Source organism: Cetorhinus maximus, chromosome 17 (genome assembly GCF_964194155.1).
Source record: "Cetorhinus maximus chromosome 17, sCetMax3.hap1.1, whole genome shotgun sequence".
NCBI lineage: Eukaryota > Metazoa > Chordata > Chondrichthyes > Lamniformes > Cetorhinidae > Cetorhinus > Cetorhinus maximus.
In genome coordinates this window covers 67,676,141-67,694,899 of record NC_135895.1, presented here as the reverse complement: position 1 = coordinate 67,694,899, position 18,759 = coordinate 67,676,141, and the positions used below count along the sequence as shown (strand labels likewise).

Genomic DNA, 18,759 nt, shown 5'->3' with positions numbered 1-18,759 from the left:
TGACAACAGTGAACATTTTGTACAAGTGATTAACACCCGTGCCCAGGCTGCGCAAATACATCTTCTTAACTTTCCTAATCCTGCTGCTACATCTTGGTACTCCCTGGACATCCACAGCAGAGGTGGAGGCAGCCTGCTGACTGCTATGCCATGTCTGTGATGACCTTGGCAGGCGTCCTCTGGAGGGCCAAGCCCCGGCCTGCTTTTGGGGGTCCTGCTGTGTGGCACCCTCCTCGGCCTGTGGAGCTGGAGCTGCTGTGGTTACAGAAAGAGGGGATTTGGATCGGCCGGACACTCTCAGTGTCACCTGGATGGATGGCCCTGGAGTGTGCACCTGCTGATCATCTTCTCTATGGGTGCCCAAGAACCTCTGGCTGATTCCTTGAGGAGAAGAGGTAGCTGGAGTGAGATTGTCCTGCCCCACACCCATCTCGCGCACACACTGTTAGAGGTCAACTATGGCATCAGCAATGGAGTTAAGCCCATGCAGGAGCGACGTCCTGGACCAAGGTCTCCATTGTGGTCGCCATCCTACCAGTGTTGACCTTGGTGCATTGGCATGCCAGCGCTATCAGCTGAGACTGAAGGTGGATGGACTCCTTCATCGTGCCTTGCAATCTGAGGAGTGCAGTGGACATCCCTTCCTGATGTTCCCGAGCTTACCTTTGCAGCTCCAACAACTGTGACATGACTGAATCCAGGGGCTCATCATCTGACTCAGACTGAACAGATTTCTGGCCTCCAGCAGTCCTCTGAGTGCCGGACACTTGGGAAGTCCCTGCCTCTGCCTGCTGTGGATCAGACAGTGCGATGTGCTCACCAGATTGTGATCCCAAGGCTATTCTGAAGCTAGGTCCCACCGAGGCATGTGTCTCTGCGCTGGTGGAGGGTGTGGATGAGCGCTGTGATGGGGCTTCAAGGAGGCTGCCTCCAGATTCCTCTTCAGAGGATTCCTTGGGGCTTGATTGGAGGCCCTGGATCATGGACTCTGTCGGCTGTTTCCCAGATGTGTCTGCAGGAGCAAGGGGAGATAATTAGTGCATGGCAGTGGCCTGCGAAACAGGACACATCACTCACAGCATGGTTAGCTGATGGATGTTGCACAGCTGGACCCTCACTTGCTGGAGCAGCGTCGACTTCACCATCAGCACAGGACCGGTCCAGATCATCGCCGGCCAGCTGGATGGCTCTGTTTTCAAAGTCTGTGAGGATCTTGATTTCAGGCATGTCTGCGACATCTCCCTGTTGTTGTGTGCCAGCTTGTCTTGCATGATAGAGATGGAGAAAGTGTAAGCAGGATGCCTGCTGGGCCAGATGATAAGTATGCCTGGCCTGTGAGGGTGTTGAGTGGTGCCATGGTCGGGATGAGGACAATGACAGTGAGTGTGAGAGAGTGAATGGTGATGTCCCTTGAACTGGCAGTGAGTGACGGCCATGTGGATGTGTGATGGGTTTGTGAGTATGTGGATTGAGAGTGATGAGAATAGTGACTTACCCTGGCAGAACAAAGGAGACCATTCATCCTGTTGTGGCACTGGGTGGCTGCCCTCTTTAGGACGGCATTGTTGCTGACCACAGATGCCACCACCTCCCAAGCCTGGTAGGTCATGCCGCTGCCATCCTGTGACCAGAGTGGGGGTAGAGGACATTGCGTTGGGACTCCACGGCATCCAAAAGGCGTCCCAGTGATGTGTCGCTAAACCTGGGGTCTGTAGTCTTTTTGCCTTTTGCAGACACCTTCCCTGCAGCAGTCATAGGCTGGAATTACTGAGACGTGTGCGTACGGCTGGACTTTAAATATGGCGCCCGGCTTGCTGAAGTGGCGAGGTGATGGCGTGGAAGAGACCTGCCATGGAAACGATGTGTTTCCCGGGAATGCATAAGTAATGCAATGGGTTTGGGATGTTATGGTGTCAAAATCCACCATTGTGGCCAGTGGATAAAATGTAGTTTTGCTCGCCCACTACTGCACTTAGTGAAAATCTAGGATGATTCTGCCCTTGCAGTATTGTGTACAGTTATGGTCTCCTTATCCAAGGAAAGTAATACTTGTCACAGAGGGAGTGAAATGGAGGTTCACCAGATTAATCCCTGGGATGGCGGGATTGTTTTATGAGAGATTGAAGAGACTGGGTGCCTATTCCCTAAATTTTCAAAAAATGAGGGACGACCTCATTGAAACTTACAAAATTCTTACAGGCTATGACAGGGTGGATGTAGATAAGTTGTCTCCCTTTGCTGGTGAGTCTAAAACCAGGGGACATAATCTCAGGATGAGGCGTAGGCCATTTAAGACTGAGATGAGGAGGAATTTCTTCACTCAGAGGGTGGTGAATCTTTGGAATCCTACACCCCAGAGGGCTGTGGAAGCTCAATCGTTCAGCATGTTCAAGGCAGAAATCGATACATTTCTGGAGACTAATGACATCAAGGGATATGGAGATAGCACAGGAAAGTGGCACTGAGGTAGATGCAGGGAAGTGGCATTGAGGTAGATGATCAGCCATGATCTAATTGAATGGTGGAGCAGGTTCGACAGGCTGAATGGCCTACTGCTGTTCCTATGTTCCTAGGTGAGATACTCCACCCCCACACCATTACTCTCTCACTCTCCAGGCTCACACGTATGGATTGGTCACTTAAGAGGTGCAGAAGGGTGTCTTGTGCCTGTGAATCATATTACAGCTTGTATCGATGCCCTCAGGATAAGAGGATGACTCTCCTGTTTTGGCCAGAGTCCAAATCCCACCACATTATGTTTATAGAACTAACTTAAAATGTTTTTTCCCTTAAAAGCTCATGTGTAGTAAGTTACTACAAGGTTACACCAATATATTGTCATTGTTTTTCATTTATGAAGGGTAAAAGGCCTTGAATATTTATTTTACCAAGGATAATAATATAAAGTGGAATGGCTCTGATAACATTGAGAGTACTTTACCTTTTTCTGAATTGGTATCTTCCAAATGCTTGGCATGGTTCCAGAAATGGTAGGCAAGGTAGGGCAGGGTGGGGTTTGATATTTTGCAAGAGCTGAGTTCAGTCCTGAATGATGGGGCAGAGCATGTCTGATTACTGAGGGCTTGTCTCTTGTTCATGTCTGAATCACGTTGGGAGGCTTTGGATCGCTATTTTCTTGCAAGGGATTCTTGGATGTGTCAGAATTAGTCAGGCAGAAAGACAATATAAGTTCACCGGGCAAGCACCTTTATAGTGTACCTTTCTTCTTCTGCAATAAACGTCCACAGTTAACTTGCTGCACAGATTGAAGTTCTTAGTTGAAGATGAATACGTGTTTCTCACTGGCACTGACTAGCTTTATTTTTATTTCATCCTATGTGTCCAGCACCTACGTTTGGAATGGTAGAAGATATGTAGGTAGGTCTCTACACTTAATTTTCAGTAGTTGAAGCACTTCAATTAGAATTTCAAGATCATAGTGAGTTGTGAATGATCAATTTACAAAAGAAAATAGAAATGTTACTGCAATCTATTTTGCACTGAACTGGTTTTATAATATATTCAACCTGTGCATGAATTCATTACATTTTAGGACTGATAGGTAGATTATAAATTGTGAAGGCTCTTTTAACTGCTTGAAAATCTTAAGGTAGGGCCATACTGCAATGCTGGGAGCTACCTGGATTTTTATTTTATTTCCTGGGAACTGGAGGAGTTAAAATACAAAGAAACAAAAGAGAAAAGTCTGGACAAAGGAGCTTGGGAATGAAATGAATTTGTTAATATAAAACAGAAGCAGGCATGTCATGCACTTCAGTAGGGAGAATCAAAAGGCAGACTAGTATTTAAATGGAGAGAGACTCCAAAAAAATGCAGCACAGAGAGATCTGGATGTTCTTGTGCATGAAACACAAAATGTTAGCATGCAGGTGCAGCAAATAATTAAGAAGGCAAGTGGAATTTTGGCCTGTTTTGCTAGGGGGTTGGAGTTTAAAAATAGGGAAGTCTTGTTACAACTGTACAGGGTGTTGGTGAGGCCACAACTGGAGTACTGTGCACAGTTTTGGTCCTCGTATTTAAGAAAGGATATACTGGCATTGAGACAGTTCAAAAGAGATTGACTAGGCTGATTCCTGGGATGAAGGGGTTGACTTATCAAGAACAGCTAAACAGGTTAGGCCTTTATTCATTAGAGTTTAGAAGAATGAGGCGTAATCTTATTGAAACATACAAGATTCTGAGGGGGCTTGACAGGGTAGATGTTGAGAAGATGTTTTCACCACTGGGGGAATCCCGAATCTCGGACGTAGTTACAGAATAAGGGGACACTCATTTAAAACTGAGATGGAAGGAATTTCTTCTCTCAGAGGGTAGTGAATGTCTGGAATTCTCTACCCCAGAGAGCTGTGGAGGCTAGATCACTGAAAGTATTTAAAGAGGAGGCAGATAGATTTTTGAAATATCAGGGAGTTGAGGGCTGTGGGGAGCTGGCATGAAAGAGGAGTTGAGGCCTGGGGCGGATCAGCTATGATCTTATTGAATGGCAGGGCAGGATTGAGGGGCAGAATGGCCTACTCCTGCTCCCATTTCTTATATTCTTTTGTTGCTCTCCCAATTATTAATGAAATTGTGTGGAGTAGAAACCTGAGTTCCAATCTTAACTCTGCCTGATCAATGGGAATGGGATGACCGTGTGGTTAAAATAGCAGTCGCTTACTTACTTCAGTGTCTCTGAAGCGCTGCCATTTGAAGTGCACACCTTTTGGAGGGCACCCACCCATCATAGGCAGGTGGAGGCTACCTGAACATGTATAAATTTGGATCCTATAATTAGGACCCCAATGCAATTTTAACCTAAAAATGAACAAGTCCATCCCAGTGCTGGACCAGTCAGTAAACAGTATCTCAGAGACACTGATAGAGTATTTAAAGTAATATTCACCTGTAGCTAATTGGATCACAACATATTTCTCTATTTGGATTGCTAGACATGTTGGGATGCTTTTTTTTCACTTATATTGCCTTATCAACCTTAGTAAGCTCTATCTGCTTATCATGGGTGCAAGTTTTTTGGATAGAGAAACAGCAGGAGGAGCAGTAGCAGCAGCAAGATAGCAGGTAAGGGAGACTGTTCTTTGGACCCTCTACCTAACACACTGGGTGTACAGGTCAGGAGTCACTTTCTTGGATATATCTGAATTAGCTCAAGCCACCTTTCTGCAATTCAGCGTAACACAGATATAATCAAAGTCAGGAGACTTCCCAGATTATTCTTGAGCTCACCAGGAAGATGCTGAAGAAGCTCATGTGTTTGGACAGGTCTGGGGGCACCCTACAATATACCTCAGAGAGAATCTCCTGCATTGTAGTGGTGTGCTGCATCCTGCGCAACCTCAACATACAGAGAAGCCTGCATTTGGGGGAAGAGGAGGAGCACCAACAGCGATCAACATCAGATAGGGTAGGCCAGAAGGAAGAAGAAGCAGCAGAAGTATGAATACCACCTCAATGCCTTGCAGCAAGAGATACGAGAGATCAGCTCATTGCTCAGCGATTCTGGTGGCCTACTCATTTCTCTGTCCTGATAACTTAGAGAGTGTTCATCTGATTAACAATCCCAGTTATATCCTTCACCACTCTCTTCATCTTGAAAAACAAACATTCAGGCCTTCTGGATAACTTCTATGTCAATGCCATACTGACAATGTTGTAAAGGTGTTTAATTTAATAGCGGATATTAATTGGCTTCAATTTATTTCTCATCCAAATGAAGAAAATCTATAGTACCTTTCTTTATAGAAGCTTAAAAACTCTGTTACTCCAATGAGGTGTATCCTTGTGGCCTCAGCAGACCCAATGTGAAGCTACTGTTCCTCATATTCAGACCTTGAACTACTCTTGGCTGGTGACTTATGAATGCTCTAGCCTGTGAGTGCCTGGTTGCACACTGGTGCTTCTTGGCTGCTGCTGAGGTAGCCTGGCCCAGCTGGTTTGCCAACCCCACAGCAGCTTTTAATTCAGGGGGTGGCATTAGAGCAGATGGATTGACATCCTCAAACATCCCATCAGGCCATCGCCGTTCTTATGCGGCTGCAGGAGGGCAGACAACAGAAAGACAGTGACTTCTTGAAAGCCGCTATTGTTATTGCTCCTCAATCTGTTTGCAATGATCTTAAAAATGAGAAATCAGAGCAGAAAAGTACAGTCATTTCATTCTCCAAATTTTAAGCCACAAGGCTGGTTGCAAAAAAAAACTGCTTATTTAGCATCTACCTACTTCATAGAATGGTGATCAACTGTGAAAAGCACCTTTACAAATGAGATCATGCAGCCATGCAGCTGTTGAACATGTGTAATGTTGTGCTAGTTGGGGTCTGAAGCATTGATGCATTATAGAGCTTTGGCTAATTGCCTTGAGGTGCAATAAACTACTGGTACATAGTTCATGAACATTGCACAGATTTCACAAGGTTTAAGGCCCACACTAGAAAAATGCTTGTTCATATAGATTCAAAAATGAATAAAATAGAAAAAGAAGTGCATGATTACAAATAAGTCAACCTGGGTACTTGTCAAAATGAGTTAATTTATCTTCAAGAGTGTTGTGACTGGTTAAAGATGTACAAAGGTTGATAGAAACTCTGATTGCGGCTTCAAAGGGAAGCTATACCGGGGATTTCTGACCTGAGATGCTTGGTGTCAGCCATTCACATGAAATAGGTTTAGATCAAAACAAGAGTCTCAAAACCACCTGCTATTTTTAAAAAATGCCTGATCCGTGACTATCGGATGTGCATTGTTCAAATTATAGACTGCTGCAGAATGGTCGGTCTATTATCTCTGTTATCAATTGTATAATGTGCCTTGGTTACACTGTAGGCATTGTGGGGAGAGCTGCTGATACAATCGATGCTGTAATCTTACTACGCCTGAACCTTGTCAATTTAGCATTAGTCCAAGTTGCAGAACAAACTCATACTTGATGCTTTGTAAAATGGGCACATTGCTGGTTTCAGTTCAGAATCTTGGTCTTAATGCCCCTGAACTAATCAGCCAAGATTCCTGTCCCTGTTTCCTATCTAGTGTGGTATGTAGTGTAGAGAGGATCAAGAATAGAATTGATACCCCTACTTCTCATAATCAAATAATCTCCTGATACTCATTTTCTGGATCAATTAGGTGAGGTACCAAACATAAACCATGTATTATCATAAAGAGAAGGAAAGGAATCAGAGAAAATGATTCTGAGAACTAATCATTTAAATATATCCCAACTTTTCAATTTCATTCACTTTTCCTTACTGATTAACTGATCACTAATCATTTTGTTTTGCAAAAATATACTTTCTTCATAAAATATTTAAAAGAACATTACAAAGCATTTCAAAATGGCCATCACAGAAAGTATAATGATATTCAAAATTATCTACACAGATCATGTTGACTCTGAGGTGCTTCAATACAATTGTGGTACATGTAATATTTATTATATACATTCAATGTGAGTCATACAGCCTGAGGGGTCTACATAATTTCCAGCCTCTCAGTGCACTATGGCTGAAAGGCCTTAGACAGCGATCTTTCCCCATTCCTCCTTTGCAGCGACTGCCCCAAGCTTTGGTGCGTCCCTCACATGGTCCTGCACTTTGGAATGTGCCAGTCTGTAACACTCGGTCAAGGACAACTCTTTGTACTGGAAGGCTAACGCATTTCGGGCAGACCAAAGAGTGTCTTTCACTGAGTTGATGATGTTTGTCTTGGTGTGTGTCCTTGGGAACAGCCCATAGAGCAGAGTCCTGAGTTACAGAGCTGCTTGGGATGAACCTCGGCAAAAACCACTGCATCTCTCTCCAGACCTTCTTTTCAAAGGAACATTCCACAAGGAGGTGAACAATGGTCTCTTCCCCACCACAGCCACCTCGAAGGCAACGTGTGGACTGTGTGAGACTCCAGGCGTGTTGGAAGGATCTGAAGGGGAGGGCCTTTCTTGCCACCAGCCAAGCTACATCTTGGTGCTTGTTGGACAGTTCTGGCGATGAGGCATTCTGCCAAATGACTTTGACAGTCTGCTCAGGGAACCATCCGACAGGATCCACCATCTCCTTTTCCTGCAGGGCCTTGAATACATTACATGCAGACCACTGCCTGATGGACTTGTGGTCAAATGTGTTTTTCTTCATAAACATTTCCATGAGGAACAGGTGGAACCAACTACTTGGAGCATTCCACGGCATGTGGCCAGACCCACCCTTCACAACACCAGGGACAGGTAGAACCTCAGCACATAGTGATGGTGTTTGTGTGCCAAGGGTCTACGCACAGCTTGATGCAGGCACACACAAAGGTGGCCATCCAGATGAGGGCGATGTTGGGCACGTTTTATCCCACTTTATTTAGAGGTTTGTGCATGATATCTCTGCAAACAAGGTTCATTTTTGACTTCCAGCTAAAGCAGAAAATGGTCCAGGTGATCGCCACAGCGCAGGAGTGAGAAATGGGCTAGACCTGCGCCATGTACAGCGACATCGAGAGTGCCTCTCATCTGATGACCGGGTCTTACCTGCAATGGAGAGGGAGCATAACTCCCACATGCCCATTTTCTCTTTGACCATAGCTACTTGCTCCTTTCAGTTTCTAGCACATGCCTCAGTCCCTCCGAACCATATCCCCAGCACTTTTAGGCTGTCTGACTTGATGGTGAAGGGGACGAAGAATTGGTCGGCTGAGTTCCTAAAGAACATGGCCTGCCTCTTGCCATGATTTACCTCGGCTCCTGAGACAAGTTTGAACTGGTAGCAGATGTTCATCAATCTGCGCACCCACAGTGGATCTGAGCAGAAAACCGTGACATTGTCCATGTACAGGGAAGCTTTGACCCAAGTGCCTCCACTGCCCAGAATCATCAATCCTCTTACGTCCAAATCCTTCTTGATGGACTCAGCAAAGGGTTCTATACAACATATGGGCAGGACAGGGGGGAGAGAGGAGCCCTGTCTGACTCCATATTTGATTGGAAAGCTTTCCAATTCCTACCCATTGATTGAAACTGCGCTACAGATGTTTGTGCAGAGCAGTTGGATTCAATGACGGATTCCCTCCCCAAACCCCATGTTGGAGAGCACATTCATCATGTAGGTGTGCGATACTCTGTCAAAGACCTTCTCCTGGTCCAGACTGATGAAGCAGGTGTCCAGACCCCTGTCCCATCCATAGGCAATGGTATCCCTGAGTAGCGCGAGGCTGTCAGAGATCTTCTTGCAGGCCTGGTCAGGATGGATCACCAGCTCTGGAGCAGACTTGACTCGATTGGCGATGGCTTTGGATAGAAGTTAATAGTCCACATTCAACCGTGAAATATGTTGCCAATTTCTAAATCCCTCCCTTTCCCCCCTTCTGCTTGTTGATGAGGGTCATGATGCCCTTCCTTGTGGATTCTGACTTGCTGCTGGTTAGAAGCACACTGTCGTACACTTCCAGCAGGTTTGGGCTGATCCAGTCGCACAGAGCTGAATAAAACTCTGCCGGTAAGCCATTGCTTCCGCGAGCTTTACTCTTCTCGAAAGACTCGAAGGCCTCAGTCAGTTCATTCAGAGTTAGCAGGTTGTCCATGTACTGTCAATCTAAGACGTCCATGATAGAGGACAGGAAGGACTGGGAGGTTGTGCTGTCTGTAGGCTTCACGTCATACAATCTGGCATAAAAGGATTTGCTGATCCTCAAAATGTTGGGCTACAATGACTTTACTGAGCCATCGTTTTCCTCTGTGTACATTTTGAAGAAGAAATGCAAGCAGGTCTCATCCTGCTCCACGGAGCAGACCCTGGAATGCAAGTTGACCTTGGAGGCCTCCGAGGCAAAGAGTGAGGCTTACCGGCTCTTCACCCCTAGGAGTTCCTCCTTGACATTGATCCTCATCTTCTGCAGCTAGAGCAGATTCCCCAGGCTTTTTTGGAGTTGGGACATTTCCCTCTTTCCCTTTCTAGCCCTTCTGAACACCTTTGAGGATGAAAAACCTTTTGATGTTCTCCTTGATTGCTTCCCAGCAATGCGTAAGGGGCTCAAAGAGGGGTTTCATGGTTCTCCAATCTTTGTGTCTTGAGTTTTTCCTCAGTTTTTTATTGGAAAAATATACTTTGTTCATAATATATCTGAAAGAACATTACAAAACATTTCTATATGGCCATCACAAAAAGTGCAATCATATTCATAAGACCATAAGACATAGGAGCAGAAATTAGGCTATTCGGCCCATTGAGTCTGCTCCGCCATTCAATCATGGCTGATAAGTTTCTCAACCCCATTCTCTCGCCTTCTCCCCGTAACCATTGATCCCCTTACCAATCAAGAACCTATCTATCTCGGTCTTAAATACACTCAATAACCTGGCCTCCATAGCCTTCTGTGGCAATGAATTCCATAGAGAATTCCACTCTCTGGCTAAAGAAGTTTCTCCTCATCTCTGTTCTAAAAGGTCTTCCCTTTACTCTGAGGCTGTGCCCTCAGGTCCTATTCTCTCCTACTAATGGAAACATCTTCCCCACGTCCACTCTATCCAGGCCATTCAGTATTCTGTAAGTTTCAATCAGATCCCCCCTCATCCTTCTAAACTCCATCGAGTACAGACCCAGAGTCCTCAAACGTTCCTCATATGTTAAGCCTTTCATTCCTGGGATCGTTCTCGTGAACCTCTTCTGGACCCTCTCCAGGGCCAGCACATCCTTCCTGAGATACGGGGCCCAAAATTGCTCACAATATTCTAAATGTGGTCTGACCAGAGCCTTATAAAGCCTCAGCAGCACATCCCTGCTTTTATATTCTAGTCCTCTCGAATTAAATGCCAACATTGCATTTGCCTTCCTAACTACTGACTCAACCTGCAAGTTAACCTTAAGAGAATCCTGGACTAGGACTCCCAAGTCCCTTTGCACTCCAGACTTCTGAATTCTCTCCCCTTTTAGAAAATAGTCTATGCCTCTATTCTTCCTACCAAAGTGCATGATCTCACACTTCCCCACGTTGTATTCCATCTGCCACTTCTTTGCCCATTCTCCTAACCTGTCCAAATCCTTCTGCAGCTTCCCCGCCTCCTCAATACTACCTGTCCCTCCACCTATCTTTGTATCATCTGCAAACTTAGCCAGGATGCCCTCAGTTCCTTCATCTAGATCATTAATGTATAAAGTGAAAAGTTGTGGTCCCAACACTGACCTCTGCGGAACTCCACTAGTCACCGGCCGCCATCCTGAGAAGGACCCCCTTATCCCCACTCTCTGCCTCCTGCCAGACAGCCAATCTTCTATCCATGCTAGTACCTTGCCTCTAACACCACGGGCTCTTATCTTACTGAGCAGCCTCCTGTGCGGCACCTTGTCAAAGGCCTTCTGGAAGTCCAAGTAGATAACATCCATTGGCTCTCCTTTGTCTAATCTACTCGTTACCTCCTCAAAGAATTCTAACAGATTTGTCAGGCATGACCTCCCCTTGATGAAACCATGCTGACTTTGCCCTATTTTACCATGCACTTCCAAGTATTCTGAAATCTCAACCTTAATAATGGACTCTAAAATTTTAGCAATGGCCGAGGTCAGGCTAATCGGCCTGTAATTTCCCGTCTTTTGCCTCACTCCTTTCTTTAACAGGGGGGTTACATTAGCGATTTTCCAGTCCTCTGGGACCCTCCCCGACTCGACTGATTCCTGAAAGATCACCACTAACGCCTCCACTCTCTCTTCAGCTATCTCCTTCAGAACTCTGGGGTGTAATCCATCTGGTCCAGGTGATTTATCCACCTTCAGACCTTTCAGTTTTCCTAGCACCTTCTCCTTGGTAATGGCCACCATACTCACCTCTGCCCCCCGACTCTCTTGAACTTTGGGGATGTCACTCATGTCTTCCACTGTGAAGACTGCCGCAAAGTACCTATTCAGTTCCTCCGCCATTTCTTTGTTCCCCACTACTACTTCTCCAGCGTCATTTTCCAGCGGCCCAATGTCCACTTTTGCCTCTCTCTCTTACCCTTTATATATCTAAAAAAACTCTTGCAATCTTCTTTTATATTACTGGCTAGTTTACCCTCATATTTAATCTTCTCCCTTCTTATTTCTTTTTTAGTTGTCCTTTGTTGGCCTTTGTAGGCTTCCCAATCCCTTGGTTTCCTACTGCTCTTCGCCGCATTGTATGCTTTCTCTTTAGCTTTTATGCTGTCCCTGACTTCCCTTGTCAGCTATGGTTGCCTCATCCTCCCTTTAGTATGCTTCTTCTTCCTAGGGATGAATTTTTGCTGTGTCTCCCAAATTACTCCAGAAACTCCTGCCATTGCTGTTCCGCTGTCTTTCCTGCTAGGCTCATCTCCCAGTCAATTCTGGCCAGCTCCTCCCTCATGCCTCTGTAGTTGCCTTTATTCAACTGTAATACCGTTTCATCTGATTCCAGCTTTTTCCTCTCAAATTGCAGGGTAAATTCTATCATATTATGGTCACTTCCTCCTAAGGGTTCCTTCTCCTTAAGCTCTCTTATCAAATCTGCCTCATTACACATCACTAAATCACTAAATCTAGAATTGCCTGTTCCCCAGTGGGCTCCACCACAAAGCCAAAAAGCCATCTTGTAGACATTCCACAAATTCCTTTTATTGAGATCCACTACCAATCTGATTTTCCCAGTCTACCTGCATATTGAAATCCCCCATGATCACTGTAACCTTGCCTTTCTTACTTGCCTTTTCTATCTCCTAGTGTATCTTGTGCCCCACATCCTGACTACTGTTCGGAGGCCTGTACATAACTCCCATTATGCTTTTTTTTACCTTTGCGATTCCTCAACTCTACCCACACAGATTCTACATCATCTGACCCTACTTCATTTCTTGCTATCGATTTAATTTCATTTCTTACTAACAAAGCAACCCCACCCCCTCTGCCAACCTGCCTATCTTTTCGATAGGATGTATATCCTTGGATATTTCACTCCCAGTCCTGATCCCCTTGCAGCCATGTCTCTGTGATGCCCACCACGTCATTCAGGTTTTCCACATAGATGATGAGGTGCTTAAATACAATCAATGAACGTTACAGACATTTCAACATGGTCATCACAGACAGTCAGGCAGTGCAATGGTATTTAAATTATCTACATAGATCATGTTGACTCTGAGGTGCTTCAATACAATTATGATACATGTAGTATTCACTGCACACATTCAATGTGAGTCATACAGCCCAAGAAGTCTATATAATCCCCAGCCCCTCGGTGCGCTATGGCAGAAAGGTCTAAGACAGTGACCTTTCTCCATTGCGCCTTTGCGGCGGCTGCCCTAAGCTTTAGTGCGTCCCTCAGCGCGTAGTCCTGGACCTTGGAACGTACCAGTCTGCAACATTCAGTCGGGGACAACTCTTTGCACTGGAAGACCAACAAGTTTCGGGCAGACCAAAGAGCGTCTTTCACCGAGTTGATGATCCTCCAGCTGCAGTTGATGTTTGTTTCGGTGTGTGTCTCTGGGAACAGCCCGTAGAGCACAGAGTCCTGTGTCACAGAACTGCTCAGGACGAACCTCGACAGAAACCACTGCATCTCTCTCCAGACCTTCTTTGCAAAGGCACATTCCACAAGGAGGTGAACAATGGTCTCTTCCCCACCACAGCCACCTTGAGGACAATGTGCAGAGGGGGTGGTGAGACTCCTGGTGTGTTGGAAGGATCTGATGGGGAGGGCCTTTCTCACCACCAGCCAAGCTACGTCTTACTGCTTGTTGGAATGTTCTGGCAATGGGGCATTCTGCCAAATAACTTTGACAGTCTGCTTGGGGAACCACCCAACAGTATCCCCCATCTCCTTTTCCTGCTGGGCCTCTAGGACGTTATGTGCAGGTCACTGCCTGATGGACTTGTGGTCAAAAGTATTTATCTGCATAAATTTTTCCATGAGGGGCAGGTGGTAGGGCATGGTCCAACTACTTGGAGCAGCATGGTGTTGGGGGTAGTATATTAGCATGGATAGAGGACTGACTAACTAATAGAAGACAGAGAGTTAGGATATGGGAGGCATTTTCAGGATGGCAACCTGTAACTAGTGGAGTGCCACAGGGATCAGTGCTGGGGCCACAATTATTTACAATATATATTAATGACTCAGATGAGGGAAGTGAATGTACTATCGCCAAGTTTGCAGATGACACAAAAATAGGTGGGAAGGCAAGTGGTGAAGATAACACAAAGAGTCTACAGAGGGATATAGATAGGTTAAGTGAGTGGCAAAAACGTGGCAGATGGAATATAATGCGGGAAATTGCGAGGTTATGCACTTTGGCAGGAAGAATAGAGGAGCTGAAAATTATTTAAATGGAGAAAGACTGAAGAAAGCTGCTGCACAGGGATTTGGGGGTCCTCGTGCATGAATCACAAAAAGCTAGCATTCAAGTTCGGCAGGTAATAAGTAAGGCAAATGGAATGTTGGCCTTTATTTCAAAGGGAATGGAGTATAAAAATAGGGAAGTCTTGCTAAAGCTGAACAAGGCACTAGTTAGACCACACCTAGAATACTGTGAACAGTTTTTGTCCCCTTATCTAGGGAAAGATACATTGGCATTGGAGGCAACCCAGTGAAGGCTCACTAGGTTGACCCTGGGTATGAGTGGATTTTCTTTTGAAGAGGGGTTGAGTAGGTTGGGCCTGTACTCATTGGAGTTTAGAAGAATGAGAGGCGACCTTATTGAAACATATAAGATTCTTAGGGGCTTTACAGCGTAGATGCTGAGAGGTTGTTTCCCCTTGTGGGAGAGTCTAGGACCAGAGGACATAATCTCAGAGTAAGGGGGCACTCACTTAAAACAGAGATGAGAAGGAATTTCATCTCTCAGAGGGTAGTTAATCTGTGGAATTCTTTACCACAGGGGGCTGTAGAGGCTGGGTCGTTAAGTGTATTCAAGGCTGAGATAGACAGATTTTTAATCTGTAGGAGTATCAAGGGTTATGGGGAAAAGGCAGGAAAGCGGAGTTGAGGATTATCAGATCAGCCATGATCTCATTGAATAGCGGAGCAGACTCAATGGGCTGAATGGCCTACTTCTGTTTCTAACTCTTCTGGGTTTATGGTTCCGCGGCAGCTTGGCCAGACCCATCCTTAGTTTTTTTTGGAAAAATATACTTTATTCATAAAATATCTGAAAGAATATTACAAAACATTTCTAAATAGCCATCACAAAAAGTGCAATCAGATTCCAGCTTTTCCACATGGATCACGAGGTGCTTCAATACAATCAATGAATATTACAGTCATTTCAATATGGTCATTACAGACAGTCAGACAGTGCAATGGGATTGGAGTTATCGACATTCATCATGTTGCACTCTGAGGTGCTTCAATACAATTATAATACATTTAGTATTCAGTACATACATTCATTGTGAGCCATACAGCCCGAGGGGTCTATACAATTCCCAGCCCCTTGGTGCACAATGGCAGAAAGGTCTTAGACAGACACCTTTCCCCATTGCGCCTTTGCGGCGGCTGCCCCAAGCTTTAGTGCGTCCCTCAGTACGTAGTCCTGGACCTTAGAATGTGCCAGTCTGCAACACTCAGTCGGGGACAACTCTGCACTGGAAGACCAACAAGTTTTGGGCAGACCAAAGAGCGTCTTTCACTGTGTTGATAATCCTCCAGCTGCAGTTGATGTTTGTCTCGGTGTGTGTCCCTGGGAACAGCCCATAGAGCACAGAGTCCTGTGTCACAGCACTACTTGGGATGAACCTCGACAAAAACCACTGCATCTCTCTCCAGACCTTCTTTGCAAAGGCACATTCCACAAGGAGGTGAACAATGGTCTCTTCCCCACCACAGCCACCTCGAGGGCAACATGCAGAGGGGGTGAGACTCCTGGTGTGTAGGAAGAATCTGACGGGGAGGGCCTTTCTGAACACCAGCTAAGCTACATCTTGGCGCTTGTTGGAAAGTTCTGGCAATGAGGCATTCTGCCAAATGACTTTGACAGTCTGCTTGGGGAACCATCCGACAGTATCTACCATCTCCTTTTCCCGCAGGGTCTCTAGGATGTTACGTGCTGACCACTACCTGATGGACTTGTGATCAGACCCATCCTTAGTTGACCCTCTTGCTGGAACTATTCATGTATTGGGTGAGTATTGGATTAGTAGCTTGGCAATAATCCCTGTCAAAGCTATCACCTTTTGGAAAGGGTAGAAAATTGCTCATGGTACCTGTGTGCCAATATCCCAGCTAGAAGTCCATGAACTCAGAAGAGGGCAGCAGAAATAGTGGCAAAAAAAGGTTATTCTTTCCTTTTTGCCAATTGTGTCATATTGTGTGTGTGTTTTTTTCGATATCAGTAGTGGATATTTAAGAAAATTCAAATGAACATGAGCAGCAGTTACAGTGAAAAGTGAATCTGATGTTTGGATTGAACCCTGTTTAGCAGTTCTGCATTGGTTATAATCACTTCAGTAGACATTTCCTGCTGGATTAGCTTTAGTCTTCAGAGTATTAAACAAGATGTAATGTGTAAGTTAAATTATGGGAGTACTTTAATCACAAGCAGTGTTTCAAGAAGCTGGTTAACGTAAAATAGGAACGGATGATAAACACTGGACTTGCCAGCAACGCCCATATCCTGTAAATGAATAAATTAAAAACATTTAAATTCTTGTCCTTTAGGTAAACCAAAGATAGTTTAAGGATATCAAAAACATGCTAGTGACATTAATTATCACTGTAACAATATTTTCAGAGAGTTCCTAGGTCTGAACTTTGTAGCTGTTCATTACAATTGTCTTTTTATATGAAATTCACAGTGGACTTGAATTTGCTGTTGTCATTTTCAATTTACCTAAATTGATGTTATTTAGGTAGAAACATTTCAGGTCTGTGAAGCATAAGTTCTTACCAATAAATATACTTGACAGCAGAGTTGCAACAAATCAGCGGTTGTCCACATTATAAAGGTTTGGTGGATCATAAAACTTTGATTTCAAATAAGGAATCAAGGGAGTCTAACAGGCCAAAAGGCAACATGGTCACATCTGACTGACAAAGGAATGAGGAAATGCAAGATAAGGAGGAAAAAAATTAATGGAAACCGAATCATCCACCATAATGGCAAGACCTGCGGGTACATAACAGAAAATGGTGAATAATCAAGAGTGCCCAAATTAACTTCAGGAATATGTTTGTTTTGCTTTAAATGAAAGAGGCGGGGGGGGTGGGGGGGGTTATTCCCTTCGTCTGAAAGAAAGCAGGTAGAAGGGGAGTTAAAATCGAGTATCTCTTTTTCTTGCCTGATGCTGACCTATGGTCTTTTTATGTCAGTGGTTGAAGTCACTGCTTGACACAGACGAACACCTTATGAACATACACTAATCAGAGACCAATGACCTAGTTAGGATGCCTGAGGCAATTTTAGTCACCAACTGGCTGGAATGACCACTGTAGCTGTAGCCCCATTTCTTACCTGTAGGACTATACAGCATTCATTCCCACCCTCCACTTTACCTTAGTGTTGGTGGCTGGCCCCCAGGCTTCCTCATCTTTACTTCCTGTCCTCACACACCAGTTTTGGGTGGGCAACTGGTTTATGGGATGGTGAAACTGGCCAGGTTGTCCATGGAGACTTCAGGGCTGCGAGTTATGCTGCTTAAGTCTCCACCCCAACCTCTGTTTTCCATCCAGGAGTTAAAATCCACACTAAAGTTTTTTAAAATAAATTTCTGCATCGCCAACTGCTACTGGTCTCGCAATGCAAAGATGTGATTCCCGCAAAAGTGATGACCTGCACAAAAATTCTTGCCACATAACTAAGGATAATGGGAGTGCAACTAGTTGAGCTTATGAACAATTGCAAATCTTGGCATAAGAATGATGTGTCTTTGTTTCTGAACCAAAGCTACAACAAATGAATGCTACATACAGGGTTGATTTCTTTGTGGGAGAAAGAGGCCCTCTAAGGTGTTAGGTATTTAAATTGCTCGACAGCATTTACGATTTCCTAAGTTATAAAAGAGTTTTTCCTAAATCTACAATTCATGCTATAAGTCATTTTAGAATTTGCTTGTAAATGAATGCTCATAAAAGAAGGGGCTCTTGTAATGATTGACTTAGTAATTCCACTGCCCACTCTGGACCAAGAAGGTCCCAGGTTCAATTCCTGATCAGTGCTGAAATTATATGACATTAGCCGTACAAAAGTGGAGACCCAGTATTAGACATGGAGTGGTGGTATGGTGCGCAAATGCTTTCTTTGGTAACTGCCAATGCCAATATTGCCATGCTGAATATAAATGTTGTTTTCAATAGGTGTGGGTTATTATTTAGCAACTCACGTAGCGGTAAGCTAATATATACCACAATAACACAGAGGCTTGACAACAATTGTAAAATATTTATGCTGCCTCCCAGTTCTTATTTTCTCTTTTATTTTTTGTGTGATGATAGTGTTAATGGCATAGACATTAGGTATCTGGGCTGCAGTTCCAGACATGTTTTACAAAACATGGAATTGCATAAACAACATTTCTGTCTACTTACCCCAACATTGGTCACAAGCCACTGGGGACAATCAACCCAGTCTAGATGTTGAAAGCTGAATCAGTGTTGAAGCACCTGGAATGTGTTTTGTTAATAACATGTCCAGCACAGCAAATTGCTTAGAGGGAACAGACCTGAATTAAGCACTCAATGCTACATTGAAGACAAATGCATATAAACTATGTTGTTTATAATCTCATATTTATCCTACAATCATCACGTTATTCGAAAGTGTTCATAATTGCTTCCTTCCAGTTTCCTGTACTG

General features: G+C 44.6%; 1 protein-coding gene across 1 annotated transcript in view; it reads left to right on the top strand.

Annotated features, from left to right (window-relative positions):
- The first annotated feature begins 3,047 nt into the window (after positions 1–3,047).
- LOC144692477 (laminin subunit gamma-1-like) overlaps positions 3,048–18,759 on the top strand; it is an 87,980-nt gene continuing 72,268 nt past the window's right edge. Inside the window, exon 1 of the mRNA XM_078561384.1 lies at positions 3,048–3,378. Coding sequence (XP_078417510.1) covers positions 3,285–3,378 — 94 coding nt within the window. The 5' untranslated portion in view covers positions 3,048–3,284. The remainder of the gene's footprint in view (positions 3,379–18,759) is intronic.